General features: G+C 45.6%; 1 protein-coding gene and 1 long non-coding RNA gene across 2 annotated transcripts in view; one reads left to right on the top strand and one right to left on the bottom strand.

The window, feature by feature from the left end:
* Positions 1-6,892, top strand: part of LOC144110257 (PP2C-like domain-containing protein CG9801) — a 38,652-nt gene extending 31,760 nt beyond the window's left edge. Inside the window, exon 8 of the mRNA XM_077643102.1 lies at positions 345-6,892. Coding sequence (XP_077499228.1) covers positions 345-776 — 432 coding nt within the window. The 3' untranslated portion in view covers positions 777-6,892. The remainder of the gene's footprint in view (positions 1-344) is intronic.
* Positions 6,893-7,318: 426 nt separating this feature from the next.
* On the bottom strand, positions 7,319-10,963 carry LOC144110259 (uncharacterized). The gene is made up of 2 exons (XR_013309779.1): positions 10,513-10,963; positions 7,319-8,012 (listed from the first exon to the last, which is right to left on the bottom strand). It is a non-coding gene; the product is annotated as an uncharacterized LOC144110259 (long non-coding RNA).
* Positions 10,964-16,022: the final 5,059 nt, after the last annotated feature.

Genomic DNA, 16,022 nt, shown 5'->3' with positions numbered 1-16,022 from the left:
GTCTACTCTCGTCTTTGTGCTTGTCCGTTTTAAGCTGCGCTCTATACTTTTAGTCATAGAGTTTACTGTATATGCATCTTGAAAAGTAGCAAAGAAAAATGTCTGCTATACATTAGTACCTTGCTTCCGAATATAATGCGAGGCGCACTCTCAAGCAGATGCTTGGAGAAAAAGAAGTTGCATTATATTCGCGTATAGATACGGTGAATACAATCTTACTCAGAACATTGCTAGATTTTTTGGGTTTATGGAGAGCAAGTGAGTGAAGGGAAACATCTCATATGACAGGTTGTGAACTTTGTGGCAACATTCTTGTTTTTATAATTTTTTCTTGGAATGGGCAGGACCTATTACAACAAGGCCTGTACCAGGGCGACGGCGCCTGCACCACCGCCGAGGACCTCTGCGAACGGATGGTGGACTTCGCCACCAAGCTGACGGCGGCCAAGCGCCGAATTCTCGAGGATCCCGAGCTGTACGCAGCCGATGCGGCACCTGGCGAGGAGGCCCGCAGGCGGCGCCACCGTGCTGGTCCGCGGCTCGCCATGGTGCCTGGCAAGCTCGACCATGCCTCACTCGTTGCCTACCAAGTCGGTGGAAAACCACAGAGCAGCTCCAATGCTCACTGGCGGCAGCAGCGAACCGCGACCAGCAGCGGCACTGGCGGCACAGACGTATACGACGGTCGAGAGGACCGCGCTAACCGGAATGTCCCACCTGCTCTGGGAGAGTCAGACGACTATCCCGACAACCTTCCATACGAGACGACGATCTGAGCTGTTGTGCTAATCTGCCCATAGTGTACCTTAATGCCCGGAGATGGAGTGACAAGACCACCAAGTGGCGGAGCAGACCTTATGGACCGGACTGACTGCCCCCTGTGCTCCCCTCCTCAGCTGCACAGTCCTGAACATGCCTGGCTTACTCATTGTAGTGCCAGGCATGAGATATATGGCATCGGTTTTGCTGATACAGTTGTGATCACACCACGGAGGAAGACTATTTAGGAAGTGAAACTCCCGTCAGCGCGAGCGAGCGCAGGCGACCAGATAAGGTCACAATTGTGTGCGCCGACGGGGCCGTATGCAGTGGCGGTGCCATGCGGTGCGTCGTAAAAGCCGCAGCGAAAAAAAAAAAAAAAAATGCAGCGCCCGGGCAGGCGGCTCTGGCGCGCTCTCTGGCGGTGCGCGCTCAAAGCAGACGTCACGGGTGTTTGCTTCAGCGGGCACACCGTGAGGTTGTATTTCTGCACCCTTAAGTCAAACAGCAACAGTTCTTGTAGGTGTCAGTTCGAGGGCCGTAATGCTAACAGAGCTGCTACGCGCAGTGCGGCCTCCTTCGGAATTTGCTAGACTAAGATGGGACGCAGGTGTTTTGTTCGAAATTGCAAAAGCGGTTACAAGTGTTGCAGGGAGAAGTTGAGCAAGGTGAGAAGTTGTTGTCGCTTGTTGCCTTCTCGGCTGACGTGTAGTCATAAACGCTGCGTCGTACGAAGCCCGCGTTCTCTTCCAGCATTTGAAACTCAGCGTGGTCACATACTCGACGAACGTGAAGACATGTTTGCCTTCGACGAATGCCAGCAGTGCTTATACCCATCCAATCAAAGTCATTGTGCGGGTGTGAAACAAAAGCCCTGCGTACAGCTAGAAGCTACAGATCGTCTTATAGCGGTCATGAAAAAGAACGCGTTTTATTTTTTACTGTGCTCAAATGGTTTAAGCGTAGCACCAGTTGCTCTTTGGGCTACCAGTGGTAAAGAAGCGTGCGAGAGTGCCCTCAATAGAAGTCAGGCACGCGCGGCCGAACGGGAGCAACACGCTCGACCGGTTGCCTTGGCAACCGAAACAGCGGTAATTTCTTTCCAGGCCGCCAGGCGCCGCCAGCATGATAGTGGCACCGCGGGCTTGTGACCTTTTCTGGTCGCCGCAAACAGCGGAGTTTCCACTCCTAAGGTTTCTTGCTCCGTGGATCACACATAGAGTGAACACACAACTGATGCAGCATCCAAGTGAAAGTGGCAGTCATATTTCAAGTTTTTCATTTTAAAAATTTGACTCATGTGGCATGTTCAGCACCACTTGTCTTATAAATGCGGACTATAATTTCTGGCCTTTGACATTTGATACTGCACTGCATCCAGCACTTGAGTTCCAGTTTGTTGTTTGCATTGCATGTGATCACTACTGAATCACCGTGTTTAACAAGAGTGGAAACCTAGTTTTTGTTCTAAAAAAATAATCAGTCGTTGGCTTATTTTAACATTGAGTTGGTGAACACAGGAGGTGGTGTGCTATTTTCTCAAATGGGCACTGATATTTATGGCATTAATGTTTCCCCAGTCTATCACTGACTGCAACTGTACACTAATGAAGGAAGAACCAAACCACCCGCTATTTAGACAATCTAGATAGTACCGTACTCCTGGCACTTCTCAGCAGCGGTAAATGTGTACCTATCAGACCCAGGTGTTTGGATGCAAGGTGTTGTGGGGGTGGCCATTTTCCCTGGTTGGCCTCATAGTCTCAAACCTTGGTGCTTGAGATTCTCTTGGAATGTTGATTTCTTCCTCGAGCTAAGGACCCCCCCTGACGTTCTGAAGGTACTTGGCTTCCTGGTTGTCTGAAAGGAAGTACTGACTTATGATCAGATTTGATGTGGAGGTTCGACCGTACAAATTCCGACTGAGGGGAGCTAGACTGCACCACCCTCCTGATGAGTAATGCATTTGGTTGTGTGTGGCGTCATTTGCTGTCTGTAGACACTCGAGCTGCTGCATTGATATTTTTTTTTTTTTCAATGAGGTCTATCCTCTATTGCATAAATCTTGCTGGTTGCAAACATCTTTCTGTTCCAAGCAGTGTGAACGCCATGCTCCCCAAGTGCTAATGCTAGTTGATCGCATCCCTAGTGACTTGAAAACACTTTCCATGTGATAATCACTGACAGGCAGGACGTGTCCTTCGCACTGGGAACAAGAGGTATCTGTCTTACTGTGCGTGCTGCCCAAGGATTCTGCTTTGGATACTGATAAAAGAGGTCGCATTATGTAAGGGGGCTTCTCGGCTGCTGAACGGGTGTCGCATCTCTTGCTTAGCCCGCCAGAAAGGCAGTAACCAGCTGGTTGGCAGATGTTTGCCTCTAATGAGACATCATATCATAGGATGGAAGCACACACGAAAGCTTTAAAGTGGTGGTGACATGCAACCATTTCCCATCACGCTGAAAGCTGTCATGTTTCAGTGCCATCACTCCTTGGCTTGTGTTTGAATCGGTGTGCTGCTGCTGTGAAAGAAATGTGCCAATGACCACGCGGTTGTAAAATAGCTACGGCTGACGCCACATACACCTCCCCCGTTTGTGACACTGTCCCTGACGAAATTGTCGTCATCTGCCGGCTTTTTGAATGCATTTTCACCTTGTGTTTGTTCATATCATTCACCACTGTGCAATCCACTTGTTGGTTAGGAGTGCTTTGTGTGTGTGTATACTAGTACACTAGTGGCTTGTCTGTTCCCATATCAGACAAGACGGCGTGAGCTCAACTCAGAGGCTAGCAGAAATGTTTAGATGTCATGTATATGGATAAGATGCCCTTTTCTCTCTTGCATCACTGTTGTAAATGATTCACTTGACTATGCTTATCCGGGCACTTTAATAACATTGAGGGTTTATTGAGGTGCCAAGAGTAATGGAATAGAGAGTAAAGGTTGTGCTGCTTTACACACGTGGTCTGATTGCATGGTGCCCATTGCGAGTCTTTGGTCATCCTTGGCTTGAAAGGCTGGCACTGCTACTGAGACTGTTTCCCAAAAGGATCCCGTTCAAACCTCATGACTTCACTGTGGCAGTTATTCACATGCGCGTTATCCGTCCATGGTTCACAAAATTCGTACTGCTGCCACATCCGGTGCAATTTGACAAAATTGAGTGCCGCTTCACCAGTACAACAAAACACCTTTATGTGCTTATATTTTTTTGTCTTGCAAACTGCAAGAGCTACTCAATATTGGTGATGCATCACATGCTGACCTCAAAGATTTATGTTTTTGTTATTTTTAACTTTTTATTACTGCCAGCCTCGTTTATATTGCTTTAAGCATGATCGATGCCTGGTAAACTAAGTAGGCTTCAGTATTTACATTTTTCTTGATTTTTATCAGTTCATATTTTTTTAATATAAGAATACTGCTGCCCACCATTGCAGTTCAGTTTGATACTCTGTTTTACTTTTCATAGAAACTTTATCCTAATCAGAACGCTTGCAGAAATGAAACTGCACGAGGATAAGAAATACAAGCACTAAATCTCTCTGCATTGTGCCGAGTCACATTGTTGTGCTGAATCGCACTGTACAGTGTGTCGGATGAGGCATTTCTCAAACTCTTGCTAGCCCAGCACGTCAACTGAGTGTACAGAGTGCTGTGCTTGTCCTATAGGCTTAACTGTAGAGTCACGCCTTCTGCCAGTGTTGCACATTTTTCTGGCAAGATATATCTGGATAGAGATCTCATCAGAGCAGAAGGTTCATCTCCTCCAGCTTGTAGGGTTAGGATCCCTTTCTGATCAACCCATTTTGTGCCATTACGTTGGCATTCTCTCTTCAATATCTGTAGCCAGTTTATTGAAGTGATTAGTAAGAAAGCAGGTACTGTATTAATAGATGGCAAACTCTTGCTGCAGTACTTTAAGCTGTTAGTCACTAGTTATTAACTTCAAGCAAAAGTTGAGGTTTAATGGGCTGACAACCAAGCAGAACTGCATATAGGAGTTCGGAGCATGGAAATGTATATTTGTTTTCGGGTAGTTCTTTTAGCCTGGGATCTCTTAAATCACCACTTCATATTAGGTGCCAACGAGTACGCTAGCCAAATGGGACTTTCTCACAACCAAGTGGCAAGGTGTTCACGACGACCTGTTTTCTTGCAGCTCAGTGGCAGTATTAAATTTCCTACTCACCATACGTGAGTACACTGCTTGAAATTTCAGTAGTTCTCATTTCGTATGTCAAAGAAACTTCATATTCACAATTTTTTTTACTTCATATTCCAACAAATTAAAGTCCTTCAGTCAGTCAGATCGAGTTCTTATATCTGGCACCATGCTATAATGCCAATGATCATCAACCATTGTACTAAAGGCAAGGTTCATTTAATTGGAGTACTATGTCCTCAACGTTGTTGAAGATTTTGTCCAGCCCACCTGGAAAAATATTGTCCAGCCCACTTAGACAATATTCGCATTGTGGTGCTCAGTGATGACCTGCACTAATTTCTGCAGCCACATCAGACACCACATTGTGAATGCTGTAGTTTTCAGCTGTTTTGTAATTGTGAAGCCATTAAAACCAATTTCATGGCGTCAAGAAATTTTGAAGACCAGAAGCTTGTTTTTGAGAAAGTGTGGTTGCCATATTTGAGCTGAATCGTTAACCAAAGCTGGGCATGTTCACTTGCTTCATTGCTGATAAAATACTCCAATTGCCATCGTGCAAAGCCTGGCCAACAATAAAAGACACTGCCCAAGAATTTAACAGCCATGCATTTTTTTGGTCGAGGCTTTTTGTGCTGAAGCAGTGACACTTTTCCGCTGTGTATGTAAGAAAGGCCCAGAAAACCATCTAACTTTGCACACCACAGCCAAAGTACACAGGCGGATGCCAAAGATAGCGACGTACGTATTACGAGAGATAATCATTTTGCGAGTAGGAGGACCCCATGCTGCATTTCTGCTGTTGTTGCCGCAGCTTTTGTGGCAGTGTGTGAGGATCTTAACAAATTTCAGCGGCTTGCCAAGTGGAGTGATTGCCATCTCTCTTTACAGTAGGCTGTTGTTGCTAACACATACGCAGGTACCTTTCTTAGAGCCCTCACTTTTGGTGCCTTGTAGATCATTGTGCAAAGTTATGCGAGACACATTTGCTTTGGAGTGAACTTTCCTACTCATTTACTTGTAGTTCCGGATACATGCTTATTTTGGAAGCATTTGCAAAGTTTTTATCCTTTTTTTTTTGCAATGAAAGGATTTGTGTTTGTATATGTAGTTTCACTGTTTTTAGTTGGTGCATTTGAATGCAGAGTGCGCTGTTCAAGGTGCGCTGAATATTTGTTTTGTTTTTGTTTGCATATAGAGTGGTGTTAGAAAACAGGGACATATGTGAGTCTTTGTGAAACACAGCATTGTGACTTTGCTGCTTCGAGGTTTTGTTTTTTCATCTATGCTTTTAACGCTGCCCTGTTTTTGTTGGTAACTCAATTTTTACGTGCACATTCCACTCCACTGACATGTACAACCGTCTGTGCTTAATTGTGATGGTTTTGCTAGTTTACTGACGTCAGAGAGAAAGTCAGCTTAAAGCTCTTTAACCATACAAGTTTTGAAACTTTCCACTGACCCCATTTTCAAAACCGGGTTTGTGGCTTAGTGTAAACCTTAAAGGAAAGGGGGGGTTACGGATTGCACCACCACCTGTGCAAGCAAACTTCTCAGAGACCTGAGTTATGTGCTCACTGTTGAAAATTGGCCACAGAAAATGACTTCATAAGTGGTAGTTTCGTGCTCAGTATGATTAAAGAACTTTGAGATATAATAGAGCGATAGAGAGAGGCAACTATTAACTATGAAGCTATCTGGATAGATGGCCTGTGCTATGCTTGTAGTGCGCATTTTGAAAGTGCTTAGAGCTGTGATGTGTATACCGGTCTTTGAGCGGAAAGGAAACGAGAGTAAAGGATTTGCACGCCAAAAAACGGCGCCTGTATAGTTTGTTGTGGCTGTTTCCCACTCCTTTGTGTGATAAAACCGCTTGCCACTTTGTTTGCAGATGGTGGCACAGTGGTGTGGATTCCAAACTGTGTGTTGATTTCCAAAGCTGAAATAAAAGAGCAAGCGTGGCTGTGCTTGTTTTGAGCATTCTTCATGTGCTTGCATGTGATGATACTGGTGCATGCAATTGCATGTGATTGGATGGCTGCACACAAAATAAACTAAACAATGACTGAAGCTGAGTTTTATTTCATTTTACTGTCAGTGAAGTTCACACATTGCAGGCAGGATTCATAGATCAAGTAGATAGGTACTGTAAGAACAAATGGGAACTGTTTAAGGGGGGAATGCAGCTTTCGACACAAGCTTTATTTTTTATGAATTTTGATGAAAATTGTTTTTCATGTTACTAATGCTTCCAAAATAAGTGCACAGAATTTCAACATCATATCTCCGTAACCTTTCTACAAATGTTTTCTACTTGTCAAATGCCTGCACGCTCGACAGAATGTAGTAGGAGACTGCTTCAACCTTGAATGAATATCTGAACGTGTGCTACGGGTCATGACAATTCTATATTTTTTAATTTTTGCTATTGATTTTTTGTCGTGTGGTTGCCATAGACTGCAAACAATGTCGTATGAAGAATTGAGATATGAAGTAAGATTGTCATCGCACTTTACGCGATTCGATCTGGGAGCTGAACAAAACAAACAGGATCAAATAGACAACTGTTGTGAGGAAATCAATTGCAAAAGATGAGCGGCAGCAAAGAAATGCAGTGTTGAGAATAATGCTCTGCAAATCGAGCACCATGTGCATTAGATTACTTCTCCAGAGGGCACCGGGGAAGTAGTCCTTGGTGCCGTTTTAAATGCAGCATTGCTTGGCTATCTGGTTTTTGGATACAAGGCTAAAGGCCATGGAGATAGCCTTTTCATGACTCCTTTCTCTGCATGCATAGTTTGTGGCTGCATGTAGTGCAGATTATTTTGCGGTAAGGGCGCCCGAAGAACTTGTCTGCCACGCGGTTTTCATCGTCGACCAAGCCATTTTCCACAGAAGAGCTGTAGTGCTCGCATACGCATCCATGACACCCTCCACGGTAAATTCACTTGCAGTAGGCAGAAGAGAGGTCGCCTTATCATCCTTGACCATTGCGGCTTTTGTTTGCACCTGCCGTAACAATGCACCGTTTTGTACTTTGAAAGGAGTGGTGGCCGCCGATGTCCGGGCTCTCTAAAGGGACACTGAGGAGAAAGTGAAGCTGGCTTGTATCGGCAGATTACGAGCTCCTGATCACAAAAAGATCACTCTTACTGAAATCAAAGCTCTTGTAAGACAGAAACGAGCACGAGCTAAAATACAGGTGTCGCCACCACAGACTAATCTCGCAAGTGCAAGTGTGATGATAAAATGGACGAAATAGTTTTCACGTATCTCTGAGGCTGGCAAATGTACACAAAGGTTACGCGTTAGATCAACAGTGTTCTAGCTGTTGCCAAAAAAAAGTGCCTAAATAAGTTGCTTGTTACAGAAAAAAAAAGGAACGCGTTACTGCCCTACATTAACTACAAAAAAGTAACGCGTTACCGTTACCGAAAAAAGTACCGCAGGTTACTTTGCCGTTCCTCCATGGCCATAATTTTTAATCAGTGCATCTTCACCTTAAGAACTCGCTAAATTTTATAAAGGTCATATTTCACATAAAACCCCTACCCCAACCAATGATTTTACCCGAAATCACAATTTAAAGAGAATATTTTGCACAAATGTGCAGGAGCTTAGGAATGTTATAGTTGCATGTGATGGCTTCTAAACTCTGTGGAACATGGTGAATCCATTTTCTGAATGTGACATTAAATACAAAATGACACTCCATCATCAATTCTTACTTCACAAAGAAAACATTGCTGAACTCGCAACAAATTTACAGCAATTCTAAAAAATGTGGTATTGCAAAATGTTCGATGCGTTTCTCCCTAACAAAATAGATATGCAAATCATACAGCAATAAAGAACTGCTTAAATTGCATAGTTTCCGGAAAAATATATTTGCGCACATTAACAATTTTTTTTCATTTTAACCTGTATAATTACTGCAAAAAATGCAATTGTTTATGTGAAGGTGTTCAAGGTCGGTCTCGCTCGCTCAGGAATTCAATAATCGGAAACATAGCTGCAGTTGCAGAGAGAAAGAAGCAAAATTTATTTTGAAAACAAAGTTGATAAACAGCGCACAGTATTGCAGCGACAGCTTTAATAACTACAACTTGCTGTTGAATTTAAACAACAGCTCCATTTAAAAGCTGTCATCGGACAGCCTGCCTCGCTTCTTAGTGAATACGTCCACATCTACGCTAAATAGGCGCTCGATAGACGCACTGGATGGTACTCCTATATTCACATTCAGGAAGAGCTGGTAAGCGCGTAGAAAGTTTTCCTTGAGCCCACTCAGCGCAAAGTTATGCTGGACCAAAAGGTTCTGAGACAGTTCCTATCTTCAGTTGGCAACGATGTCGAGAAAGCGTTCCCGAAGAACTCATCCTCTGTTGAGCTGAATCGAAAGCGGGTCGCAGCACCCCGAGCCTGGATGCCGCGCAAGCCTAGTAACTACACGACACCTCACGTTACCGAAAAATGTTAACTTTAGCATGTTACCTGTTATAGTTCCGAAATGGTAATGAGTATGTTAGTAAGTTACCGAAAAAACTTAAGTGTTACCAGTAACGCCGTTACTTGTAATGTGATACCGCCAACACTGTTGATTGATATTGAAGTATATAAATTTTGCCATGAAACAGCTAGTGCGCTTCTATCACACGAGGGAGATGGAAGAAAGACAATTAACCTGAATGTTGGAAGCCAAAGGAAGCTCGTAATTGGTGTTGCAACAGGCAGCCAGCTGAGTTTCGGTATATTTTGGGGTGTCCAAGGAGGATAGGGAAGCTTTTTTAGTCCGAAACGAGCTAAATCACAACACATCGGTTTTTACAAGTGTTCCTCTGATACGCGTCTAAACTTTTTCTCTTATAACTGCGCGAAAAGCATGTATTCGTGCTTAAAACAACGAAACAAGCTGTTTTAGTCCGAAACGTGCCTCGTGGCTATGCACTTTGTGCGCCCACATGGTTTCGTTTTTGACGCACCTAGATTTACTAGGGCAGAGCAGCAAAGGACCTCCAAGTGCTTTTCTCAGTGCTCTTCGGAAGAAGGTCATGCAGTGGTATGGCATGCATCTGCGACACCAAAAATTCTGAAGGCACTTACGTCTTCTTACCTAGAGGAATGCAAAAGCATGTGTTTTAAGTAAAGAAAAGGGCACAGTAGCTTTCAAATCTGGACATCTCAGTGGACACCTCAACCGTGCCTTAAAGCAATTAACTGCAGGTGCATATGATGGTCCCAACCCCTGCTGCAAGCCTCCAACATCACATCTGGTGGACACCTCAACTGTACCTTAAGAGAAAATGTAGTCTCAGAAAGTATGCAAGTGAAGGTGCATATGTCATAGGTCAAAACTTTTGCCGCAAGCCAGCCTCCAACTTGACTAAAACATGTAAGCTATATGCAAAGAGAAATGCTGTGACACCACATGAAAGCAGGAATGGTGGAAAACTTAGGTGAATATATACTGACATCACATTGAGGTCAGCCAGTTATGACATCGCTGGGATTTCTTCTGCACCTGTGATATTTATTTTGCAATTGTATGAAAAAATGAAGTGACGTCATCTGAATGTGACATACCTTTACTCACTGCTGCCGTCTTTGCCCATGCATCCCATGTCATGCAGAACCAGTACAAGCTTTTTTACCGCGGCCTGCTGACGTAGATCGAGTCGCACAATCAGTGCAACATGGGCGACACACCAAGCTATGAGGGCTGCACATGCTAGGGTGTTCCAAGGTCCATCTCCACCACGAGGCACGCACAAGCAACTGGGACTGTGAGGTGCACGTGCACGTGCCCCGGCCCAAGGGCATACCTTTGCCTGTGTGGCACTGAGTCGAGCTTTCTGCCAGCTGCCCTGGCAGGAAGGTGATGCAAGGAGAAAGGTGGCGCTTTTTAATCCTTTTCTACCACTGCAGCAATGCAAAGAGCAGGCACACTCATGTGTACGCACTCAAAGTGACGTGCGAGACATTTTGTATCACTAGGAAGGATGAAAATGGACGCCCTGTTTTCGTTTGCTTTTGTAGCGATAGCTACACTACGATAGCATTTCAAGCCTTCAGCGTGGTGGCGCCACCTCCCTGTGGCTGCACCGCCACGCTGTCACATGGTTGGTCATGAGGGCTACGCAACGTGTAACTAACTACAAAAGTATACGGTAATGTCTAGAAGAAATCTATATTCAGATGTTCTGCAGACAATGAGGCAAAAAGAGGTTATGTGCCTTCTAATGCTCTGCCAAAAAATATCTAGAAAACTTCTTTGCAAGAACTGGTTAAGAACATATTTAGACATTTTTATTTTTGGGAAATGGCTGCTTATATATATGAAGCCGTAAGATCAGTATATATACTAAATATTTAGAACCCTCTAAAAACAACCAGTAGGATTTCATTAGGTTAAGTGCTAATGCTTTTGAGAGCGTGCACGCTCTTACTCATCATGTTTTGAGATTTCGTGGGGCTATCACCCTGAGATCAAAGCGCCATTTGTGGCAGCAATCACGTAAGGAGATTTAGTGGGGTCTGCTATCACCCTGAGATCAGAGCGCCATCTGTGGCAGCAACTACATCACGTTACGAGATTTCGTGGGGTCCACTATCACCCTGAGATCAGAGCGTCATCTGTGGCAGCAACTAGAAAGCAGCACATCTTGCATTGAAACTTGTAGCGCCAACTATAATTGATACATTCTTTCTGCTACGTATACGAGCTCCGACAAGGGGCACCCATCTCGGGACAGTTGCGTACCTAATTTGGTAGGCAAATAAAACCCTGTGTGTTTGGTATAGAAATAAAACCACAATTAAATACTAGTATACATGCAGCATACATAGTATACATGTATACATGCAATTACTAATTGAAGCGTTACCAGATCGCACTGCAAGCCGAATTGTAGGCCCACCTTGACCCCCCAAACGAAGCAAATCCCATTTGAGACGTCTCCTGAGGGGGTGTATCTTGACAATTGGTAGATGTGCATCGTAAAATCTCAGATAGATGGCGCTAGGCTTCGATCGCTCCTGTTCAGAACAAATTGCTGTTAAAAAACCTCGCTAAAACGTTCCTGAGCAAACTTCTCGTGAGAGAAATTTTTAAAATGTTGCCTGGAAAACAAATATTTTGAGAAGCTTTTAAAACGTTTGTGAATAAACCTCTTTTGTCAGCAGGTTTTTGAAACGTTAGTGGATAAACCTCCATTGCTGAGATGTTTTTTAAACGTTTCAATCTAGAGTTAGACGTTGCTAGATGTTTGGAGTTGTTTGAAGACGTTTTATAGAAGATGTGTTTCAAGGGGCGGTTAGTCACGTGACCAGCCACATGGTGCGGAGCAGCTGCTGCTGCTGGCGGCGCGGCACGCCGGCGAAACCGAGCTGCAGCAGCTGTGCGTACGCTCCGTGTCAAGTGGCACGAAGATGAAGAAGGAACGCCTAGCGAAACGGAGCGGCGAAAGACTGACTTTGCAATTCAACTGAGCAAGTGCCACCCGGCCAACTGTAGCTATCACGCCACTCCAGGTTTACCCAGAGCTAAACCACTGACAATTTTTTTTTTTTACGAAGACGCCCATGAAGCAACACGAGTGTTTGTTCTACCATGATAAAACAGAATGCAGATGAGATTCTGCTGCTCAGGGAGGAATTAAGGCAAGCCGATGCGTGTGGGGAGAGGGATAGTACATAGGCTCTTCTGCTTTGGTGAAGGCAAAGCATTGCAATTGAGGATGACATTTCACCTTACAGCATAATCTGTGGCATTGTGCTTTCAGAAAATGTGTTTAAATTCATTTTGGCTCCTCTGAAGCGAAGAAGAAAGCAAGACATGTGGAAAGCAACTAAGTGGTTTTGTGCTATATCATATGGAGGGAAGAGCCTAGATGTTTTGAGGTGGGCCTCTAAAACAGAGGTGTCACAAACGAGTGGATGTTGCGATAACCAGGGATGGGCATACCAACGAGGACGAGCCCTCATGAGGGCGTTTTCACCCTCACCTCATGAGGATTTCACTCAGTGACGTGAGGGTGATGAGAGCATGAAAATTTGTGAGGGACCCACGAAACACAAGAAGGGCTACGCAGCGTGTAACAAACGTCTGCAAAATTATACGGTAATGTCTAGAAGAAATCTATTTTCAGATGTATTGCAAACAATGAGGCAAAAAGAGGTGTTATATGCCTGCTAATGCTCCGCCAAAAAAGATCTAGAAAACTTATTTGCAAGAACTCGTTAAAAACATATTTAGACATTTTTATTTTTTGAAAATGGCTGCTTATATGAAGCCTATAGACTCAAGATCAGTATTCTATATATTTAGAATCTTCTAAAGACAACCAGTGGGATTTCATTAGGTTGATAAGTGCTCATGCTTTAAAGAGCGTTAGTTCTTACTCATCTCGTTTCAAGATTTCGTGAGGTCCGCTATCATCCTGAGATTACAGCGCCATCTGTGGCAGCAACTAGAAAACAGGATATCTTGCTTTGTAAAGCCCCTCAATGAAACAAAAGTAACGCGAAGCTTTGAACTTGCCGGCTTCCCTCCTTTCCTAGCGCGCCGCCGGATAATCGAGCCTCCCATTGGCCGAGGCGCCGTGGTCACGTGTTAGCGGGCGCTTTTTTACTCCGCAGCAGACGCCGGCGCCATTGCCGGGGTAGTAGTCGCACTTAGTTTTCTTTTTGTACAACAGTTTTGGCGGGAAGTGTTTTTCCATCTTTGACGGCGTCTACGCGTTGCGGCGATGCCGAGCTTCTGTTGCGCGTATGGATGCAACAACCGAGGAGGCAGTGGGAAAAGATTTTTTGTAATTCCGCCCGGAAAAAGCAAAGCGTTTCGCCGAAAGGTCCGGATGCACAGGATCGGACGGGCAAACTTCGATAATGTGCTGGATCCGCCACTTTGTGAGTTGAGTGGCCGTTCTTCAGTTGTCAGTCGTGTTTTTTTTTTTAAAGGGTTATTTGGTGCGAAACGCGAGCGACTACAGTCTTCGCAGTAAATGCTGTTTGGCATAGTTGTAGATGGACTCGTTCGCTCGTAGGCTACGAAAGCTAGCTGTGCTTCTTGTTGTCTTATGCCCACCGTGCCAGCTCTGCTAGATTCTGCAGGTGCAGCTTTGATATTGCGCGCATTTCGTAACGTGTCGTTGTGGTTGCAGTCAGACTCGTTCGCAGGCTTGACTCGAAAGTTGCGCTTCGATCATATTGTTTGGCCCCCATGTTTACGTTGCTCGCGTTGGAGGTCTAGCTTTCATATTGCGCACTGCTGCAGGAATTTTTGTCGCACTTGGACTCCTTCGCTTACGAACCCCATACCAAAGAGGCGGTTCTCGCTGTTTGATACCCGCTGTACATGCGGCTCACAATATACCCAACAAACAACGTACCTCCCCAGGAGAGCCCAGAAAGGATGGAATGTCCCTGTCCCAGTACAACATTTATCGAACATTTCCAGGCCGTAGAGGCAGGACATAGAAACACAAGCAAAAGGGAAGTGCGCCCACTAATGTCCTAGAAACGTTTTTTGGGGGGTGTTAAACAGAAACAAAAACAAATCAGCATTTTGATCCCAGAAAGGTAACTGGGAGAACGTTTTTAGGACCAATGCTTTTCAACAAAAAATACAAATTGACTCCTCGCTCCCTTTTCTCTCTCGCGCGCGCCAAAAGCTACGGGGAGAGAAGGTTTTGCGCTTGCACTCGCCGTTTTGAGAGATCAGACAGTTTTGTTCGAACAGCCGAAGGAAGCGCAGTTCACCCCGCATCTCTCTCGTGGGCCGTATGCTCCATGCTGCAGGCAGGCGACGGCGGTCTGCCTTTTCATCGCACCGCCGGGAGCGGCGGTCACCAACGTGCCAGTCTTCTATAGTGTTTCCAACTTCAGCACGATGTGGCGGTCCCTGCAGGCATCTCCAACTACCAGCAGTCCTCGTTGCGCCGCTGTCTAGCAGAGGCGCAGTAATGGGCCTCCCGTCGCTCGCCCGGCTTCCTCGCTGGACGGAAGCCATCTTGCGCACACGTATTCGCGCAGCCCCTAGACGCTCGCGCGCAAGCCCCAGCGCGCAGCAGCTCTCGCTCTCATCACTGGGCTGTCGTGAACTTCGTAGCTGCGGATTCATGGCAGCTTTCCCGCGCACCTCGGCGTGCCCACATAATTCCTTTTGGAACCGGTGCAGCGGCGCGCGGCGCATCGCAAGTCTTTTGCACAGCTTCACGGCCCTACACCATAATGGCGCTCTTACAGGCGTCGTTCGCGGCAGCGGATTTCAAGGCAATGGGCGACTCCTAGTGCGCACTCTGCATCCATCAGCGCCTCCGACGACTGTGGCGTGTTGTTGGTGGCAGCGTGGCCGTCCACTGCGGTCATAGGCGGGAGAGACCTTCGGAAGCCCACCACTCTTGCTGCGAGTGCCCATGGATTAACCTGCTCTACCTACATTGCCGTCCTGTCGCAGCGGTATAGTTTGTGTTGTGTTCGCGTCGCTGACTCCCAACCCACCCCCACCGGATTACTTGTGCCTTGATCACCTTGATCTCGCCTCCCACGCCGAATTGTGCCGCACGCGTGGGCTGCTGTACCATGGGTGCGGCGAGCCAGGGCTCCTACCTCAAGACGTACCCCCTTCCATCCGGCTCCAAGCAGTCTTATCTCCACACTTAGTCACAAAAAAATAAAACAGGGGTGTAACGAGGATGTAACGCGTATGTTTGAGCGTTCGCTGTACCGTGAGAAGGCGCAGGACAGAAGGCTGCGTTGAACTCATATATATAGTTGCAGCATTTTATTTCATCCCCGGGTTTCTGTTGGGAACGTCGTCAAGGTATGTGGTTTATGCTCGTTCTTTATTTTCGCCTCGTATAATTATTTTTGTTTCCTGTTTTGATAACATGCTCAAGATTACTCCGAGGCTCGTGCGAGAGGCAAAGCCAGAGGGAGGTTTCACCCTGCAGAATATCCGTGACCTGAAACCGCTTATCTGTATCGTACGCCCATATCGTCTTTTCTTTTGGCACCCAGGTTGCTCTTTACATGCGTTTGCTTTTGCGTGTGCATATATGCTCTTGTATACCTTTAGAATGTTTGCTGAAGGT

The sequence above is a fragment of the Amblyomma americanum genome, chromosome 11, assembly GCF_052857255.1.
Source record: "Amblyomma americanum isolate KBUSLIRL-KWMA chromosome 11, ASM5285725v1, whole genome shotgun sequence".
Lineage (NCBI taxonomy): Eukaryota > Metazoa > Arthropoda > Arachnida > Ixodida > Ixodidae > Amblyomma > Amblyomma americanum.
This window is presented reverse-complemented; position numbering and strand designations above follow the sequence as displayed.